The 17,449-nt window shown below is 46.0% G+C and overlaps 1 protein-coding gene across 1 annotated transcript; it reads left to right on the forward strand.

The window, feature by feature from the left end:
- The first annotated feature begins 11,718 nt into the window (after positions 1-11,718).
- On the forward strand, positions 11,719-13,244 carry LOC137853122 (cygnin). Its single transcript, XM_068675136.1, has 2 exons — positions 11,719-12,207; positions 13,000-13,244. The coding sequence occupies exons 1-2, from the start codon at positions 12,150-12,152 to the stop codon at positions 13,131-13,133; spliced, it is 192 nt and encodes a 63-aa protein (XP_068531237.1). The 5' UTR covers positions 11,719-12,149; the 3' UTR covers positions 13,134-13,244.
- The last annotated feature ends 4,205 nt before the right edge of the window (positions 13,245-17,449 follow it).

Raw genomic sequence — 17,449 nt, forward strand, 5'->3', positions numbered from 1 at the left:
GCCCTCCACTGGACTCTTTCCAGAAAATCCCTGTCTTTTTTTTTTTTGTACCGGGGAGCCCAGAACTGGACACAATATGCCAGGTGAGGCCTGACCAGGGCAGAGTAGAGGGGGAGGATCACCTCCCTTGACCTGCTGACCATGCTTCTTTAAATGCACGCCAGGATCCCACTGGTCTTCTTGGCCACCAGGGCACACCGCTGGCTCGTGGTCAATCTGTCATCCACCAAATCACTGTTAGCAAAGTTCGAGACAGCAAACATAGCCAAAGATCGTCCACACACAGCGGCCAGACTAAACCTGAGGACCAGACAACAGGTCTTGGCATGGGGTTCACTAACAGCGGGGTTTCACCAAAATGAAGAAACTAGCAAGATTCATAACCTATTTTGAGGTGGATAGTGCTGAAATCCTACATTTACCCTGAGTGCTTGTGAGACTGAGAAGGGTTCCCAGGCAAAGGGCTTGGAGACGTGGGGTGCCGATGCTGGCACAGAACCCTGGGTCTTGGTCACCTCGAGAAACTCAGTCCTCAATCTGCTTCATCTCTGGAAAAGAACAAAGCATGAAAATCATGCCAGACATGTCCAGGGCTATCTTTGGAGGAGACAAATAGCCGTTCCGTACCATCCTGCTTGTGATTACCTCGGTGGTACAAGTTCGAGAGTGTTCAGTCCTTGCACGATGGAAACGGCCTGGAACTATCAGTGCAGATGCAAGCAGGCAGCTTTGGATGACAGCCTGTTCTAGGCAATTGCACAGGAGAAAGATTGTGCAGGTATTTAGGTACAGTGACCTGAAATTTTCTACTCACCTCTGGCGGCGAGTTCACTCTCTGTTTGTCCAGGTTCTTCCTTGCATGTCTTATTAATGCTGGCAGTTTAGGTGATTTCTTTATCTGAGAATGATTTGGAAAGCTGCTTAATGGCATATTCTTTTCATAAACACATTCAAACAATCATAATAAGGAAGCTTAATGCTCTTTTGTCAGTGCTGGAAGTGACCCACAGCAGTAGCAGCTCCAAAAGAGAAGAGGGGGTCCTCCTAGCTCTGGAGCTCCCAGGGTACAGGAGTCCTGTGAGTAACTTAAAAATGTATTTTCACTGCTTTTGTTCTGGTTCTGGGGTGGCCTGCAAGCAGTACTGCCCTAATTCTCTCTGGATTTTACCGGACGGACTGGGAAGTCTTGTACAAGCCTACGGTTGTACAAGAAATCCTTACCTTAACTCAGCTAAAGAAACCTGGAAAAGAGACCAGAGGGCATCGGCTCAGAGCAATCAGCACACATTTTACCTCCTCTCATTTCCAGTTCCACCTGCCATCGCTTCTGATACCAGACCACAGGGAATGGTGAGGGTGATAGCCCTGTACATTTGCTCTGCTGCTCCCTTCCCATCCAGCCTCCAACCATCCTGTAGGGCTGGAGCCTCCAAGGCAAAAAAACTCAGTTTGGCATTTTTGGATGGCTGATGCTTTGGTGATGCCTTCAGCTCCAGAAGGAGCTCCGTGCAGCTCCTTCTGCCTTGTGGCCAGCTGATGGGTATGAGCATGTGGCTGATGAAGCCTTGTGGTCCCCAGAAAAGTCTTGTGGTTTATTACTATTTTTTTTAATTGGTTGGAAACAGAATTGCTGAGGTACTAACAGGCCAACTCCTGTTCTTACCCCTACCATCAGAGTGGTTCCAAAGAGTGTTTATCAGTATGGTGATAGGCACTTTGTAAATAGAAATAAAAATATGAATAGAAATGCAAATACAAATAAAAATATGAATAGAAATACAAATACAAATATGAAATAGAAATACATATATATATATCCCTGTGGTCCTCAGTAGAGTCATGGCAATAGCAGGACTAAGGTCTTGGATGATCTCTCTCCCAGCTTGGAGGAAAAAAAAAAAAGAGAGAGAAAAAGAAAAAAGGCATTAAGTATAGTCCTCAAACTGGAGGCATGTTATGTGAACCAAAATGAGTGAGAGGTGCTTTTGAAATGTGTCTAATAAGAGGAGTAGCACTCACATGCCTCTTTCTTTTTACCTTTAGGGAAAATGAGATGCTAGGTGGCAAAGCTGAAAGGCTTCATAGCCAAAAAGCTTGGGCTTAAATCTATTTTCCTCCACGGAAAGCTCTGAGACACCTGTTCCCTGAGGCTCGTTGTCCCTCCTGTGGAGCAAGGCCAGGAACGTTTGGGGCAGGCTCCTTCTCCTCCAGTATTTCAACACCTCCTGGCACAGCGCAACCCTGGCGTCACAGTCATTAGGTGTCACTACCATCTCCTAAGAAATGGAGGATGTACAGAACGCGAGGAGGAGTACAAGGTGTCTCTTGTGCAATTTCAGTTGGACCCGCACACTGCACAGATGATGCTGGGCTCCGTTCCCAAACCCACAGCTCTGTTCAGGGCAAGGAGAAACAACGGGCTGGGCTGCGCACACTGCAAACAAAACCACTTCTGTGGTGAGGGGTAGTGGCTTCTCTGCACAAGAGGGAGCAGATGTACAGGTATTTGTGAGGTTGTGCTTGCTTCGTAATAGTACACATGGGTTAATCGGGGTTTTCCAGCTTCTGGAGGCTGGTAGCTAAAAGCCTCCTGAGAAACAGCATCCCCACCATGCAGGAGTAGCCTGCACATCCAGAAGGTGTCCAGGCAGGAGGAGATGCAGCTGAATCAGTGCCAAATGCCCAGCGATCCTTCTGCCAGGTCCCTAACGCCTGGCCATCTGCTCCGTGTCCGTCCCTTGTCATGCCAAGAGTTTGTCTGGCCTCGGCAGGAGAAGGGCTCTTCCCACGTCCTCCTTTCTGGCTGGGGAGCACCATCAGGAGCTGTCGGGTCTCTGGCCACTCTTCCTGGGTGGAAAGTGGTTCCTGGATGGAGGTTCCCCACCCCAGGAGGTGCCACGTCTCCCAAATGGCAGGCAATTTGCCTGATGTTGGGCACTTCAGCGAGCGAGGTTTTCTCCCCTACATGTGCTCCTATCAGCAGGTTTCGCCTGCGAAATCCAAATCACAATTGGCTGCAGCATGCCAGAGGATCCCCCTCCATCTGCTGCAGTCCCGTGCCCATTTGCCCCTTGGAGAAGCACGAGTAATCTTTTAGGGCTGTGCAGCTTGCTTGTTTTCATTCCTGAAATAGGTTGGGATTTTATTATCCCGATACCCTCTGATGTTCAACCTCTGATGTTTTCCTAGGATGTTTGTGGCTGAAAACCACCTGAGACTGCAGTGCCCACATCTGTGGTAGGAAATTTATAGTGCCAGGGCAGCCACGAGGCCAGCTTGCATGGCCATGTAGAGGATATTAAGGTCTCCTGGCTTCCCCAAAAGGGGTCAGCTTGATGGGTGTCAGTCCCTCTGCTAACTCTTGAGGTCTGCCCAGGAGAGTTTGGGCAATGCTTAGTTTAGTTTGTATTTGGTGGTGATAGTATGTTGTTCTTCTGTTCTTTTGCAGGGATTTCTAGTGAAGCTTTCCCATTTTGTCATAAGGAAAGGGGGATCAGAGTCATGAGACTCTACATAAAGTCCATAAATCAGAAATTTATCTTTTTTTTTTTTTTTTTTTTTTTTACAAAGCTTTTTGTCTTTTCCACCTTGAGGTGTGTTTTGCTTTGTTTTGTTTTTCTTTTACCTTTAATTTCTCAATTTGGGAAATGTCTGGACAATGAAAAGTGAACTTCTGGGCTGGTTTTCTCCTCATCTCGGCGAAATCATTCCCAGTCGGGGAACTGGCCAAAGATAAATCTGCAGGTCTCTGTGCTCTCGGAGCGTCTTCAGAACTGGCCACCCAAAACATGCAGATAGCTCGGTGCCAAAGTTGCCTGCAATTATTCTGACTGAGCGAGAACAATCGCTCTGGTACGAACTGTCCCCAGAGCTTTCCCCAGCTCTGGTGTCCATGTGGGAAGTGTTTCTGATACCGGCTTTTGGCTTTTTTTGGAAATTGTTGGGGGGAGAAAAAAGCTTGAATTCTACAGAAAATATCGTCATTTATAACATCAGCTAATGCCTAAGAGGCATCCACCAGCCTAATAAGGGGCTGAAGAATCTTTTGTATATTGACCTGTTCTTAAATAATCATGCCCTGATTTATGAGGTAGAAGCAGAGGTGTTCTGAGAGCTGTGGACGTGATTTAACGTGTGGAATTGGTGATGCAGGCTTGGAAGAGGCATCACGGTGTGGCCCTGATGTTCCTTTTTGGGGTCCATGCTTGCCTTCTGCTGCCTGAAGTAAAGGGAGCCTCAGCATGGAGGGAAAGGGAGAAGAAGCTGATGGCACGGAGGAGAAACCTCTGTGGTTACAAACATTTTCCATTAGACAGCAGCATGAAAAAAAGGAGGGGGGGGGAGGGGGAGAAGGAGCAGGGGAGCATTAATGAAATCGTTTTGACCTGCACATGGTTTTAAGTGGAAAGATAATTAAACAGCCATTTATACAGTGGCTACAGTCTGTAACAGAGACAGCTCTGATTTCTCTGGGGTCCAGGAGAAAGCCATGTCATTCGAGTGAGCAGGGCTCTCCTTCCACCTATTCCTGAAAGAGCAAATGAGGATAATGTAAGCTGATAAAGCAAGCTGCTTCTGATCTGATTTTTTTTTTTATTGTTACTACTTAAAAGCTTCAGTGCTTTGAAAACATAGTTCTGGGTGTTTTTCCATGGGATATGGATTGCGTTGTTTGTGTCCCAGGAGGTGCATGTGCTGGGGTAATTCTTCACGTCTTCAAAGCTGGGTTCTTGGGGGTCTGACCCAATTTAAGAACTTACCAGATCATTCAGGAGAAAGCTGCATCATGAATAGCCTCTAGAAAAGTATAAATTAAAATATCTTCTACACTAAAACCTCTTGGGCTTGATAGAGGTTTGGTGAGTGCTTCTGCTTAAAAGAGAGAGAAAAAAAAGGAGGTTATGCTAGAAGAACTGCCATGTGAAACCTGGCAAGCTGCCCTGTAATGTAACACAACTGTGGGAATTGGCACATAGCTTTAAATGTCAGGAACAGGGTCTGCATCTTGGTGTTGTCAGTTCAGCAGTGACTGCTGAGGTTGTGGCGAGTATTTCAGATCAAATCTGGATAGGATGAATTAGGGTTTCCCAGGATGAGTGTAGTAGATTGAGGCTGGGTCTGAAAAATTGCTTGTCAAGGAAAAAGGATGCTCAGCACGGGATTAAATGTTCTCTCTGTTGGATATTTAGAAATGAAAACCTTTCCCTTTGGAACCCAATTAATGGTTCCAGTTAATAAAGATGAAATGGGCAGAGTACCCACGCTTATATGTGACAAAGAGACTAGCAATAGGGTAGCCCAGTAGGGTCAGCCAGGCTCCTACATGCTGAAATGCCTTTTGTTCCCCTCTCTGTTGTAGGGAGCGGGATAAATTCAGAGCAAAGAATTGCCATTTTGGAAATCAAAAAGGACAGGGAGAAAGCGAGCACTGGGAAAAGTCAAGCCGTGCCATAGCTCACCATCAAGTCTCTGTAGCTGTAAGATCAGAGGCAAAGCGGAGCTGCTATTGTAGAGAGGTGGATTTGCAGAGTGTGCAGGAACAGACACCGATGAATATTTTGGTTTGGTATTCAGGAATAAGTAAGGCTGGAAAATTGCAAATAACTGGAAATGGCCTCACTGGAAATCAGTCCCAAAGAATGGGAGAGCCTTAGTTAGAGAGTAGAGTAGGTTAGGATAGGATAGGATAGGATAGGATAGGATAGGATAGGATAGGATAGGATAGGATAGGATAGGATAGGATAGGATAGAAGAGTTCATTTGGAAGGGACCCACAATGATCATTTAATATTATCCTTCCCCAAATTCAGAAAAGGGGCTCATAAAACTGGGGTTAAACAACAGGAATTTCTCAGGAATCTGGTAAGTGTGGGTTACACTAAAATCTGAGAACAGCAAGCACTATTAAAGTTCAGAGTGAGAACAGAAGAATCATCCAGGTGAGTATGATCTAATCTCGATACCATGCAAGGCTTTGGAACAACCAGGCAAACAAGAATACAAAAGAAAATGCATCAGGGGTTCTCAGCTGAATAGTTTTCAACAGACTAACCTGATGAAATAGCTTTTTAGCAAAGAGAAGGCATCAGATCTTATCAAATGCACTTCAGTAAAGACCATTAGTAAAATGTTCATGAAAGAATGAAAGACTACATTAAATGAAGTGGGGGGGGGGGGTGAGGGGGGGGGGTAGTAAAGGCACTGTAAATTGGCTGAGGAACAACCTTGAAAGGAAAGATGTCAGGCAGGGGGGCAGCTACTGCAATTTTTTTCTCCTGGGTCATTCTTCTCAGAACAAAAATTCAAGAATGAAAAAGCAATGTACTGGACCCAAATCTAGTGTATTCCATCAGTACAGGAAAAAAAAAAAAAAAAAAAGAAAAAAAAAAGAAAAAAAAAAGAAAAAAAAAGGTTAAGGTAACATAGAGCAAGAACTGGGTTGTCATGAGGACCGGAGTAATATGAGATGAGATTCACAGTGTAAAAAAAAAATCATGAAATGCACAGGGTAAAATTGTTTGTGGTGTGAAATTGTTGTTTGAGTGACAGAAGACTAAAAGCAAGACTCTGTTCTTGCAAATAGCTCATCGCCAGAACAAGTAAACCTAGAAGCTGTCTTAGTCTGGTCACAGGAGAACTCTGGAGAAGAGAAAAGCAACAGAGACTTTGAACTCCAGATAGAAACAAAGCAGGACTCGTGCCTTTATTGGGATTTTTTCTTGCACTTGTCACAGGCTTCCAGATGCAGTCCTCAAGTGCCAAACAGATGGAAAAAACTCCCTTCCTTTTATGGCCATGCTTTTGCTGATAATAGCCCATTATGCAGTTCGTCTGCCTGGTGCAATGCTTCACTGCTGACTCACATTGAAAAGAATATAGGAGGTCAGTGCTACTGGAAAGAATATATTTTGGAAAAAGGATGCAGATTTATATAGTAAGGTGTAGGAAATATCACCCTGCGGGAGGATAAGGGGCTTATCAAATCACCAGGGAGTGATTCCATTCAGGGTGTGTTTTCACAGGGAGACAATACCAAAAATCAAAGAGAGCTGTTTAACGGAACAGAGAAAGGCATAACCTCCAGATGCTGCTGCTTCTTAGTTAGACAGAGTAAACTTAGAAAGAAAGCTTAGTTCTTATGAGTGAGATTAACAGAAACAGTAGTGTCTTCATCTGTTGGAGATCTTCAATCATAAGTGGATGCCTTCTGCCAGGGAACACTGTCACTGAGTGCAACTCCACAACTTATGAAGTCCTGCAGATCTGGTTATATTTACTGCTGCTGCTCTCTTTAATACTGGTAAATGTTGCCATCTTGAGATACCTAGGGGACACCCTAAATTAAGCAGGGCTGTGATCCTAAGTGGTTGGCACAGTCTCTGAGCTGTTGTGGTCTAGGGCATCTAGTTTCACCAAATCCCTCTTCTGGATTTAGTAAGCCAAGAGCAGTGGAAAAGGGGGGTCCTCTGGACACCACAAGCCACAAAAAATTAATCACATATTGTTGGAAGAACTAAATGAGGATTTTTATCTACTTGCTTACAACAGAAGGGTGTCATGGAAGCTTGTATGTGCCTGACAACTTTGAAACTGAATGGGATGGGATGAGATAAGATAGGATAGAATCAGAGAATCATGGAATATCCTGAGTTGGAAGGGACCACCAAGTACCATCAAATCCAGCTTCTGGCTCCACACAGCAACACCCCAAAACCAGTCCCTATGTCTGAGAGCATTGTCCCAACACTTCTTGAACTCCAGCAGCTCGGTGCTGTGACCACTGCCCTGGGGATCCTGTCCCAGTGCCCGACCACCTCTGGGTGCAGAACCTTTCCCTCACCCCCAGCCTGACCCTGCCCTGTGCCAGCTCCATGCCGTCCCCTCGGGTCCTGTCGCTGTCCCCAGAGAGCAGAGCTCAGCGCCTGCCCCTCCGCTCCCCTCGTGAGGGAGCTGCAGGCCGCCATGAGGCCTCCCCTCGGCCTGCTCTGCTCTGGGCTGAACAAACCCAGGGACCTCAGCTTCTCCTCACACGCCTTCCCCTCCAGACCCTTCGCCACCTTCGTAGCCCTCTTTTCAGCACTCTCTGATAGTTTTGTGTCCTCTTTATATGGTGATTCCCAAAACAGGCCACAGTACACAAGCTGAGGCCGCACCAGTGCAGAGTGGGGCAGGACAGGATACAATTGGATATTTGCATTACCGCCCTCCACCGTCCTTGTAAATGTGTCCAGCGTAACTTATTGCAGGTGAAATATAAGGGCTGTAGCTTAAAACCAGCAAAGAACATCATCATTTCACTTCCTGGATATTTTATGTCTGGTTTTAAAGAGCCGTCGAGGTACACAGTTACTAAAACTGCATCCATTGCATCTATCTTTCCTGGAGCACCTAACGAGCAGTATCATACAAGTCTAATTAATCTGACAATTATCATTGCCACAAGTCCTCAGTACCCAATGCTCTAAAGCAGGCGTGTTGCGAGACCTAGTCTATGTTCACTGCTATGCATTTTGGGAAAGAGTCACAAAAATTGCTAATTGCAAAGTAATGAACAAGGGAAAACAGGCCAAAAATTATATTAATAATGCAGGGCTCTACATGTCTTATTACTGCTCTGGAAAATATTTAATTTATGGGTACAGAGGCAGCCTGTGTAAACAATACGAGGATCACAGAGGTCACTATTCTTACCAGGAACAAGTTGGAAAGAAATAAGCCCCATGAAATATCTGCACAAGGTGCCTGGGTGATTTGCCTGAGGGCAAACGGTCCCAGAACTGCTTAAAAATACACTGAATTACATCAAGGCTACATCATATCTAATTCAAAAATACAATGAAAAATATGCTTCGTGAAGAACCATAAAAGATCCTTCCCCTCCTCTGCTGGCTTTTCTCCAGCTCTGTTGTTTCTCCTGTCGCATGGAGTGCCTCAGCATCCCCCAGCATTGCTTTCTTTTGTCTGCCAGGAGATTCACCGACTCATCCTTTCCAGCCCTTGTGCCTTAACTCAAATTATAGCGGTTGGTTTTGCATCCAGAAAAGCTGAATCCATGCAAATATTGCAGCTCCTCATGCTGAGCCAACATTAGCGATGAGTGGTGGTGTTTATTTGTATTCAAATATGAATAGCTTGAATTAGGGATTCCCTGTTGAGCATTTATAGGAACATATACATTCAATATCTGTAAAATAAAATGCATCTGAAAAAAAAAATAAAACAACGATTGCTTGTCAAGAAAAAAGGAAGCTGCTCAGCACAGCTTAATTCAAGTAAATTGAATTATTCATTTAAGAAGCTTATGAATGGCCAGTTGCTGAAATGAGCGGAGTTATTTCCTTGCAGTGATCATGGGAAAGAAGAAAAAGATCAAGGCAAGAACAAACAGGAAAAGCAAAGAATGAGCAAGGGGACTAGGAAGGTATGAACATGTAGTGTCAAATAATGGGAGGAAAGGGCAAATAAGAGGGAGAATGGAGAAAGCTGTGGTAAGAGGGTTAAAGAGAAGCAGAGGAGAGATTTGGAAGAGTCTTTCAATTGTATCTCTGCAGGTTGCCCAGGCATGAATACTCTGAAGGCAGTAATTTTGAATTTTCACCTTCTAATACTCTCTGTCCTCTCTAGTTTCCTAACTGTTGTGGTGGGCATGGGGGAAAAGGAGAGAAGAATGAAGCAGTGAAGAAAATATTCATGCCTGGGGGCCAGCTGAGATCTTGGCATGCCAGGAACCGAGAACAATACTCGTTGCAAACAAAGACAGAGATATTGGTACTTAGAGATGGATTCCTGATATGAACTGAGTGGTGGGAGGAGGAACTCGAGCAAAGCCATCTTCGGAGAGGCGGCGTTTGCTTTCTGGCGTGTGCAATGTCACTGCGACCTGCTGGACCTGCTCCCAAAGGTGCCAGGAGGCTGGGGCCATGCTCCAGTGGGCTTCACCTCCCAGCTCCTGGCCACTTCCACCAACTCGGATACGTGGGGGCAATTCTGGCTGCCCAGCACCACCGTCTTCAGCCCTGCTCAAGCAGCAGGAGCTGCCTGGGGTAGGTTTGCTCTCCAGGGCTGCATGAATCCAGCCTGGGTGTCCTTCTGATCAGGCACTGGCTCTGGACACCGTCTTCAAGGTACAGAGCTGACGGACAGCACTGGGGCATCAAATCCATCACAGGGAATGGTTTTCAGGGTGCCTCCATCCCCACTTTGTCAGTGAGTCTCTTCAAGCGTCTTTCCCAACCTGATGCTCTGCAACACTTTCATCACATTCATTTGGCCTTACAGCTATTTGAATATTTTTTTCTCTCTTTTATTTCCCCCTCCATATTGATCATGACACAGGCCTAAAGGAAATGAAGGCAAAACGGTCCATGAACACGAGTTGCTAAATTTCCAGTTACCATGGTGATGGTAGAAGGACATCTCAGAGGGCTGTTCTGAGTCCTGGACTATCCGGGGTCTTCATTACCAAATTGCAGAATGGAATAAAGATTGTGCTTACTGGATTTGCAAACAGCAGGCTGAAAGGGACTGCAGCAATGTGGGAGAATCCTGGCGAGCTGCATTTTCTGCAAAATACGAGAGCAATTGGTGGAGAAGGTAGAGCAGGCAATACCTGGCAGTGCAGCAGTTCTGCAGGAAAGGTGTGGGATTGCACTGGGCAGCAAGGTGCTCAGAATGGTACAATGTCATCCTGCTATGGAAACAACAGAAATCCTTATTTCTTTATATACGTATTAAGGGTTATCACTGCTCAGGCACTTAAACCAATCCATTTGTTACTGCTGACTGCTAAATTTCCAGGCAGTGCACTGCTCACTGTTTAAGCACCATGTTACAAGATGAGGTGGAATAATTGGACAGAGTCTAGAGCTGAGAGGATTAACAGACCAAGCAAATGCAATCTATAACAAAAATCTGGAATAACTGACATCATGATGATGAGAAAAAATATGTGGGAACCGTGATGCCCTGCAAATCTGGAAGAGAAGGTACATATGAAGGGGATTATGTATGTTCCCCATGCCTAGGGTGGGCTGGACGATAAACAGTGGGCTTAAAGTGCAGCAATGACAGTTCCGTGTTGTATATAGGACAGGGCTGATGTGGGATGAAGTATTCTGTGCCATCCTTTGTACCACTTTTAGTCCTAGTATTTGCAGAGATGGAACACCAGAGGCATGCACAGTATGCAGCATGAAGTCCCCTGAAGTTTGGTACAGCGACACGCCGATTTTTTCAGTGCCCATCCTCATAAATCCCAGCACTCAGATTTCCTTTCTGACTGCCCCCAGATACTGGAGGTGAATTTTTCTGAAGTTCTCTTTGGGAGCACCTCTTTCCTGGAAGGTGAGAGTAAGTTTGCCATCCCTGAAACACCCACTAACACTGCTGCTCAGAGCTGAGGCCCTCCTGCCTTGCAAACTCCTTGTGAGCAGCTTCAGTTTCACTGCCCTGGACGACCTTTTACAGCAGAGCTCCCCCCGTAGCAGGGATCAGACTATCTGCATCCTAAAAAGAGTGCCTCCAGACGAGTGGGGACAACACAAGGAGCTGCACTGAACACAGTCTCTGCTAAATTAATTAGAGGGGATTTGCACCTGTGGTTCCCGTGGTGGTGGGGATGGGGACGTGGACACCAGGTCCTTCCCAAGCTGAGGCTGCTCACACCTGGCTTTCTTTCAGCATGTCCAGAGACTGGTCCAGGCAGTGGGGGGAGAGCTATCAGAGCATTGCATCCACTGCTCAGCCCTATTGCATAACTCACTTCTCCTCCCACGGTTGAGAAACGAAACCCTGTGATACCGATCTTGCATTCTCTCAGGTCCCTCTGCCCCAGCGGATCTGTCCTATCTGTGCACCGCTGGTTCTTGTCACAGTCAATGATTTTCCTTGTATTTCCTTACGATTTTTGATAGCGGAGCTGGGGAGGGCAGAGTTTCGCCACCATAGCTGGGTGCAGGGTGGAGGGGCAGGAGGAGGGTGCTGTGCCATGAACCGTGCGAGGTCCATCAAGCAGCAGGACCTCCCCAGAGCCCTCCTCTCCTCGCTATAAATAGGAGGATCCCCAGCCTCACCACACAACGGTGTCCAGCTCAGGATCACTCCAGCTCTTCTCCCTCCAGCCTCGCTGAGATCCCAGCTCGACCCCAGCCATGAGGTTCCTCTGCCTCGTCTTCGCCGTCTTCCTGCTGATCTCCCTGGCTGCCCCAGGTAAGCGGGCAAATTGCACTGGAAAATAATTTGGAGAGTGCTGGGAGAGCCAGATGGGGGTCAGGGCTGCAGCACACAGCAGTGTGCCACCCTTCAGAGACAGCTCGGGGTCTTTATCAGCTTTAAAGGCTACAATTTAGTTGCACACACGTAGGCATCTCATCCTTAGGGTAGGCTGCTGGTCTCCTGCAGATGTACACGACTTGGTTAACCCAGGCTGCTTTAAATGGGGCTTGGTGTTCGTGTGTGGGCAACTGAGCGGCACCCTGCAGCTAGAAAATAGATATCCTCTTTAGAGAAAAACTCACTTCACAATTAAAGTACTACAAAGAGCACTTTCACGTGTTTTAGATATTTTTGATGTCTTCTAGGTCCAGGTGAGCCGGGCTGCAGTGTTTCTATTTCAGTACAACAATGCCCCCTTTTGTGCCAAGCTGGTTCTGAGGATGCTCTCAGGGTATTTCTCATCCAGAACGCAGCTCCCCTGTATACCCCTGCAGCCTGCTTCCCACTTCCCTCTTCAGTGAATCAAATTCTGGGCTCAGAAGGGTTCCCAACCCAGTACCCATTCACTCGGGACATCATTTCCAAACTGTCTCCCACCTTGGTGCCTAGTGCTCTGCACTTGATTTTTATTTTATTTTATTTTATTTTATTTTATTTTATTTTATTTTATTTTATTTTATTTTATTTTATTTTATTTTATTTTATTTTATTTTATTTTATTTTATTTTATTTTATTTTATTTTATTTTATTTTATTTAGCACTCTCCCTCTGCTTTCCTCTTGCAGGCTATGGGCAGGTGAGGAAGTACTGCCCCAAGGTCGGGTACTGCTCCAGCAAGTGCTCCAAGGCGGACGTGTGGTCCCTGTCCTCCGACTGCAAGTTCTACTGCTGCCTGCCGCCCGGCTGGAAGGGGAAATAAGGGCTGGGCAAGCAGCCCCCGCGGACCAGGAGGCAGCTCGGTGGCTTTGGGAGCGGCTTCTCAACTGCCACCCCCTCCTCTGGATAAATAAAAAGAGACAAAAAGATGTAACTCCTGCGTGTGGTGTGCTTGCTCGTGTCCCGTGGCCCCAGGCAGAGGGTTAAGATGGTTCCCCTGAGCACAGCCCAAAAAGCCCATTAGCAGTGTGTCTCATCAGTGGGTTTTGCACATAATTGATAGCAAAAGAGCTCAACACATGGAGTTTTCCTCTCTTTTTTGATAATTTAATCAATGGTGGGTGGAAAAGGGCTGGGTGGATTGCTCCTGCCCTCTGGTTCCCAGAGGCTCCTCTGCACCACCAACAGCATCAGTTGGGCTTGCTGGAGGGTTTCTGCCATGGGCACACAGCAGCCTGTGCTGGTTTGGGACCAGCAGGTAGCCGAAAACCTCTGCCCTCTCACCCCTCCTTCTGCACTGCCACGGAAACCCAACGCATGGCCCTAGCAGGGGCTGTAAAAGGAATATTTGCCGCATTCCTTTCTGTTACAATAATTATCTCTATCATCATTGCGTCCTTCTGCAGCTACTTTCCAAATAGAAATCTGTGTCACTGGCTTTGTGCCCTTCCTGTGAAGCCCTTTTTCATGTTTCTGGGTCCTGGAAAAGAAACCACATTTTTCAGTGACAAAGCAGAGACTACTATAAAGAACGTGCCTGAGCAGAGTGGTGAAGTGATGGTTTTTTCACCTAAAACTTCATCATTTTAATGCAGTCATTTATGGACCAGTCTCGTTTGAAGCTTTCATGGTGCTCCACTGCCAGAAAGGACAGAAATTCTTGGGAAGTGGAGAAACTCTTGCTTTTTCCGATCTGGCAGTGAGAGTAACATGTAAAGTGACACTAAGTTCCCATTCCAACAGCACCATAAATTGCAGCTCCAAGAGAAAAGGTGCGCTTCTGAGCCCTGCTTCTGTAACATGCAGGACAATAGCAGATTGGATCCTGGTTGTAAGATGGTTTTATTTTTTTATTTTTTCCCACCACTTTCCTCTACGCCTTATTTTCAGTGAAATACAATGACTTCTGTGGAGACATTTTGAAGGAAACAAGCTGCACCCAGCAGCAAGAAACACCTGCCACACCAATCTGGAGATGCCATGCTGCCTGGTGCGATGCATTTTAGAGATCTGTCTTTTCCTGTAGTGACAGTCTCTGTGCATCTGCCCTGGAAGAAAGAGGAGTGCCAGGCATAATAAAAAAAACTACTTAGTCCAAGGAGTTGTGTTAGCATGCCTATCTGCTTTGCTGTCAGATGTAGCCACATACAATCCCAGACAGCAATTGGGGCAGAATCTGACTTTTTGTGCTGGGACTTCGTTTTTTTATGGTTGACTGCACGTTGTCTGAAGAACCATGACTCATGAGGGCTTTTTTCCAATTGAAGCTTCCTGACCAGGAGGAGACTGAAGGCTCCCATTTCCCTCTCTGAATCACAGAATCACACAGAATCACAGAATTTCTAGGTTGGAAGAGACCTCAAGATCATCGAGTCCAACCTCTGACCTAACACTAACCAGTCCTCCACTAAACCATATCCCTAAGCTCTACTTCTAAATGTCTTTTAAAGACCTCCAGGGATGGTGACTCCACCACTTTCCTGGGCAGCCCGTTCCAATGCCTAAAATGACACATACAAAGTTCAGCACCTAAAACTCTTTCCTCTTCTTGCACAGGGATGTTAGCTGTCGTTAGAAGAAGGCAGACACTTTCTGCCTGAAACAGGAAAATTAAGTAAGTGCTCTTAAATAAATTTCTGGCTACAATTCCCCAGATTTTGCAAGCTATCCCCCGTGATGATGCTATTCCCTGCTCTCTCTTCCTCTGCTGATTGCTTGCTCCCTGGTCTCTGCTGAGCCATGGAATAGCCAACGTAGAGCCATTCATTCGACTTATAAAATTAGTCTGATTTCTCCTATGTGCATCACTCCACATCGACCTACGCTGGATTTCATCATGGTTTATGAGCCAGACACTCAAAACAGCGAGGTCCTGCCGCAGCCATCACCTTTATTACCCTGAGCAATGCAGTGCCAGTAGCAAATTTTGCCATCTTTCCATCCAACCCTTTTCGCACATCTTTTACGGCCAAATTTACCACTGCAGCCCCTGCAGTGACACCCCACTGATCTGCCTGTGACCTCCTTCTCCATCTATTTGGGCCCCCTGGCCATCTCCTAGTCCTTGAGGCATTTTTTGCTGCCACTATCAGAGAGCCCCGGCAGGTTTTTAGGACAGGATTTTCCTCTGTCTTCTCCCATGTCTTATATCTGGGACTAGCACAATCATGCCTTATCATCCTGTTGGTCCTGGACCCCTTTTAAGTTTTCTTTTTTCCTAACATAAGCATCTCCAACCTTTGCACAGCAAATCCCCATTAATCACTAAGACACGCAGCAGTCGTAGGGCAGCTATTGCATCCGTGAGTTCCTCTAGGACTTTTGGGGAAATCTCTCTGGATGCTGGAGGTTTGCTGCTGTTTATTCCCTCCCTTCCACTGCCGGTTCATTTAAGACCAATCCTTTGACAAGTTCCCACAAAGGTTTGGCATGAAGACCTCCTTGCTTTCTCTCAAGGTGAACACAGCCGCAAATATTTCATTTAGTTTCCACGAAGTGGCCTTAACTTTTCTCTGCTTTACTAATTCAGCCATCTCCTGCCCTACACACTTCTTTTTTCTGATATGTTTGAAAAAAAAAAAAAAAAGACATATTTCAGGAGGTTTCTTTGCCTTTTGCAAGTTCTTCTCTGCTGAGCAGCTTTATTGCGTTTTACACGTTGTCAGGCACAGTTTATTATCTTTTCTGTTGCCCACGTTTGGACACAATTTCAGCTTCTTCCTTCTAACAACCTCCCTCATCCCACTGTTCTGCTGTGACCTTTTCTTTTTGCTCTTTCTCGGGGCTTTTCTTTAATAGGTGTCATACATTCTCTCTGAGTCTCCAATACAGTGGCCTTCAACAGCTCCCAGGGTGCCTGCAAATAATCTGTTTGCAAGGATTTAACTCCTTTAGCTGTCCCTTTTGTCTTCTTTTTAACATTTCCCCCATTTTTATGTGGCTCCCTCGTTGAAATTAAGCACAGGAATAGCGGCCTTTCCATTCCCTGTTGCTCCTGCAGAGGTGGGAACCTGATGAATGCTGCAGAGCGTGGTAAAACCACCACACCCAGGGTAAAACTTTGAGCTAAACCCAGTGTGTTAGCCAGCACCAAGTGTTATTTTGCATGCCAGAAGAAGTAACTGAACAATTGCTTGTGAGGGCTTTGTCTCCTCCTGCTAGGCTGGTGAGCCTCTAACTGGTGTTTTCTCCCTGTAAATGTACAAAACCCCTCTACACCAGTAATTTATCCACGCTGACTTTGTAAGGCTTTATAAGTATTTAGACTTTATAAGTATTCAGCTACTTCTCCAACAGAAGGTGCTTTCTAGGGCCTAAATCTGCTTCTTGCCATAGCTGGAATTTATAACAGAAACTGAACCAGATGAGGTTTGTCTTTTTTCTTGGACGTGTTCTCACCCACCCACCTGCTCTTCCTGCAAGCTTACGGTTCATGTCTTGTACAGTTATCCTGCAGGAAAGCAAAATAAAATCCTGCACAACAGTGATCAAAATGCCTCCTGCAAAAATGAATTTATTATTGACAGTTCTTCCAAGAGACTGGTCAAGTTTGTGTCCCCATCAGCTCCTCAGTCTTGCCTCTGAAGGGATCCTGGATGCTCTTTGCACGGGGGCCTTTTGCTTCCCTTTTGTGAAGGCCCCTTGGGCAAACATCACTTCCACACAACAGAAACAGCATTTTTGTGGCATGTACCAAGCTCCAGCTATCTACAGGTAAAGGAGATGGGCCCTGAAGGTGAAGGAAGCCTTCCTCCCCTCCTTGCACTGCAACCACAGCCCTTTCCAGGCTGGAAACCACAAAGCAGAGCCCGTGCCATCCCTTCTGATGCTCAGCGCCCTTGGAGGGCCCCTCTGCTCTGCAGGAGGCAGAGGAGAGCTCTTTTATCTCCTCACAACGGACATTTGGAATAAGCTCTTGCTATCAGAAACTTTCTATAGCTGCAGAGAGAATTTTGAAGGCTGGAGATGTAGCAGAGCGAGAGAGACCTCTTCAAAACCCCATTTTGCTGCTCATTCACTTTCACAGGGCTTTTCTTTTCACTTTCTTCACACTTTTTTTTTTTTTTTTTTCCTTGTGGAAAAATGGGAAAGAAACAGTAAGGGTTTTTTTGTTTTGTTTTGTTTTGTTTTGTTTTGTTT

This window comes from Anas acuta, chromosome 3 (assembly GCF_963932015.1).
Source record: "Anas acuta chromosome 3, bAnaAcu1.1, whole genome shotgun sequence".
Taxonomy (NCBI): domain Eukaryota; kingdom Metazoa; phylum Chordata; class Aves; order Anseriformes; family Anatidae; genus Anas; species Anas acuta.

Excerpts from the sequence above, each read along its gene's own strand:
- LOC137853122 (XM_068675136.1), top strand. The coding sequence starts at position 12,150 with ATGAGGTTCCTCTGCCTCGTCTTCGCCGTCTTCCTGCTGATCTCCCTG. Across the intron at positions 12,208-12,999 it reads GATCTCCCTGGCTGCCCCAG|GCTATGGGCAGGTGAGGAAG; the intron begins GTAAGCGGGCAA and ends TTCCTCTTGCAG.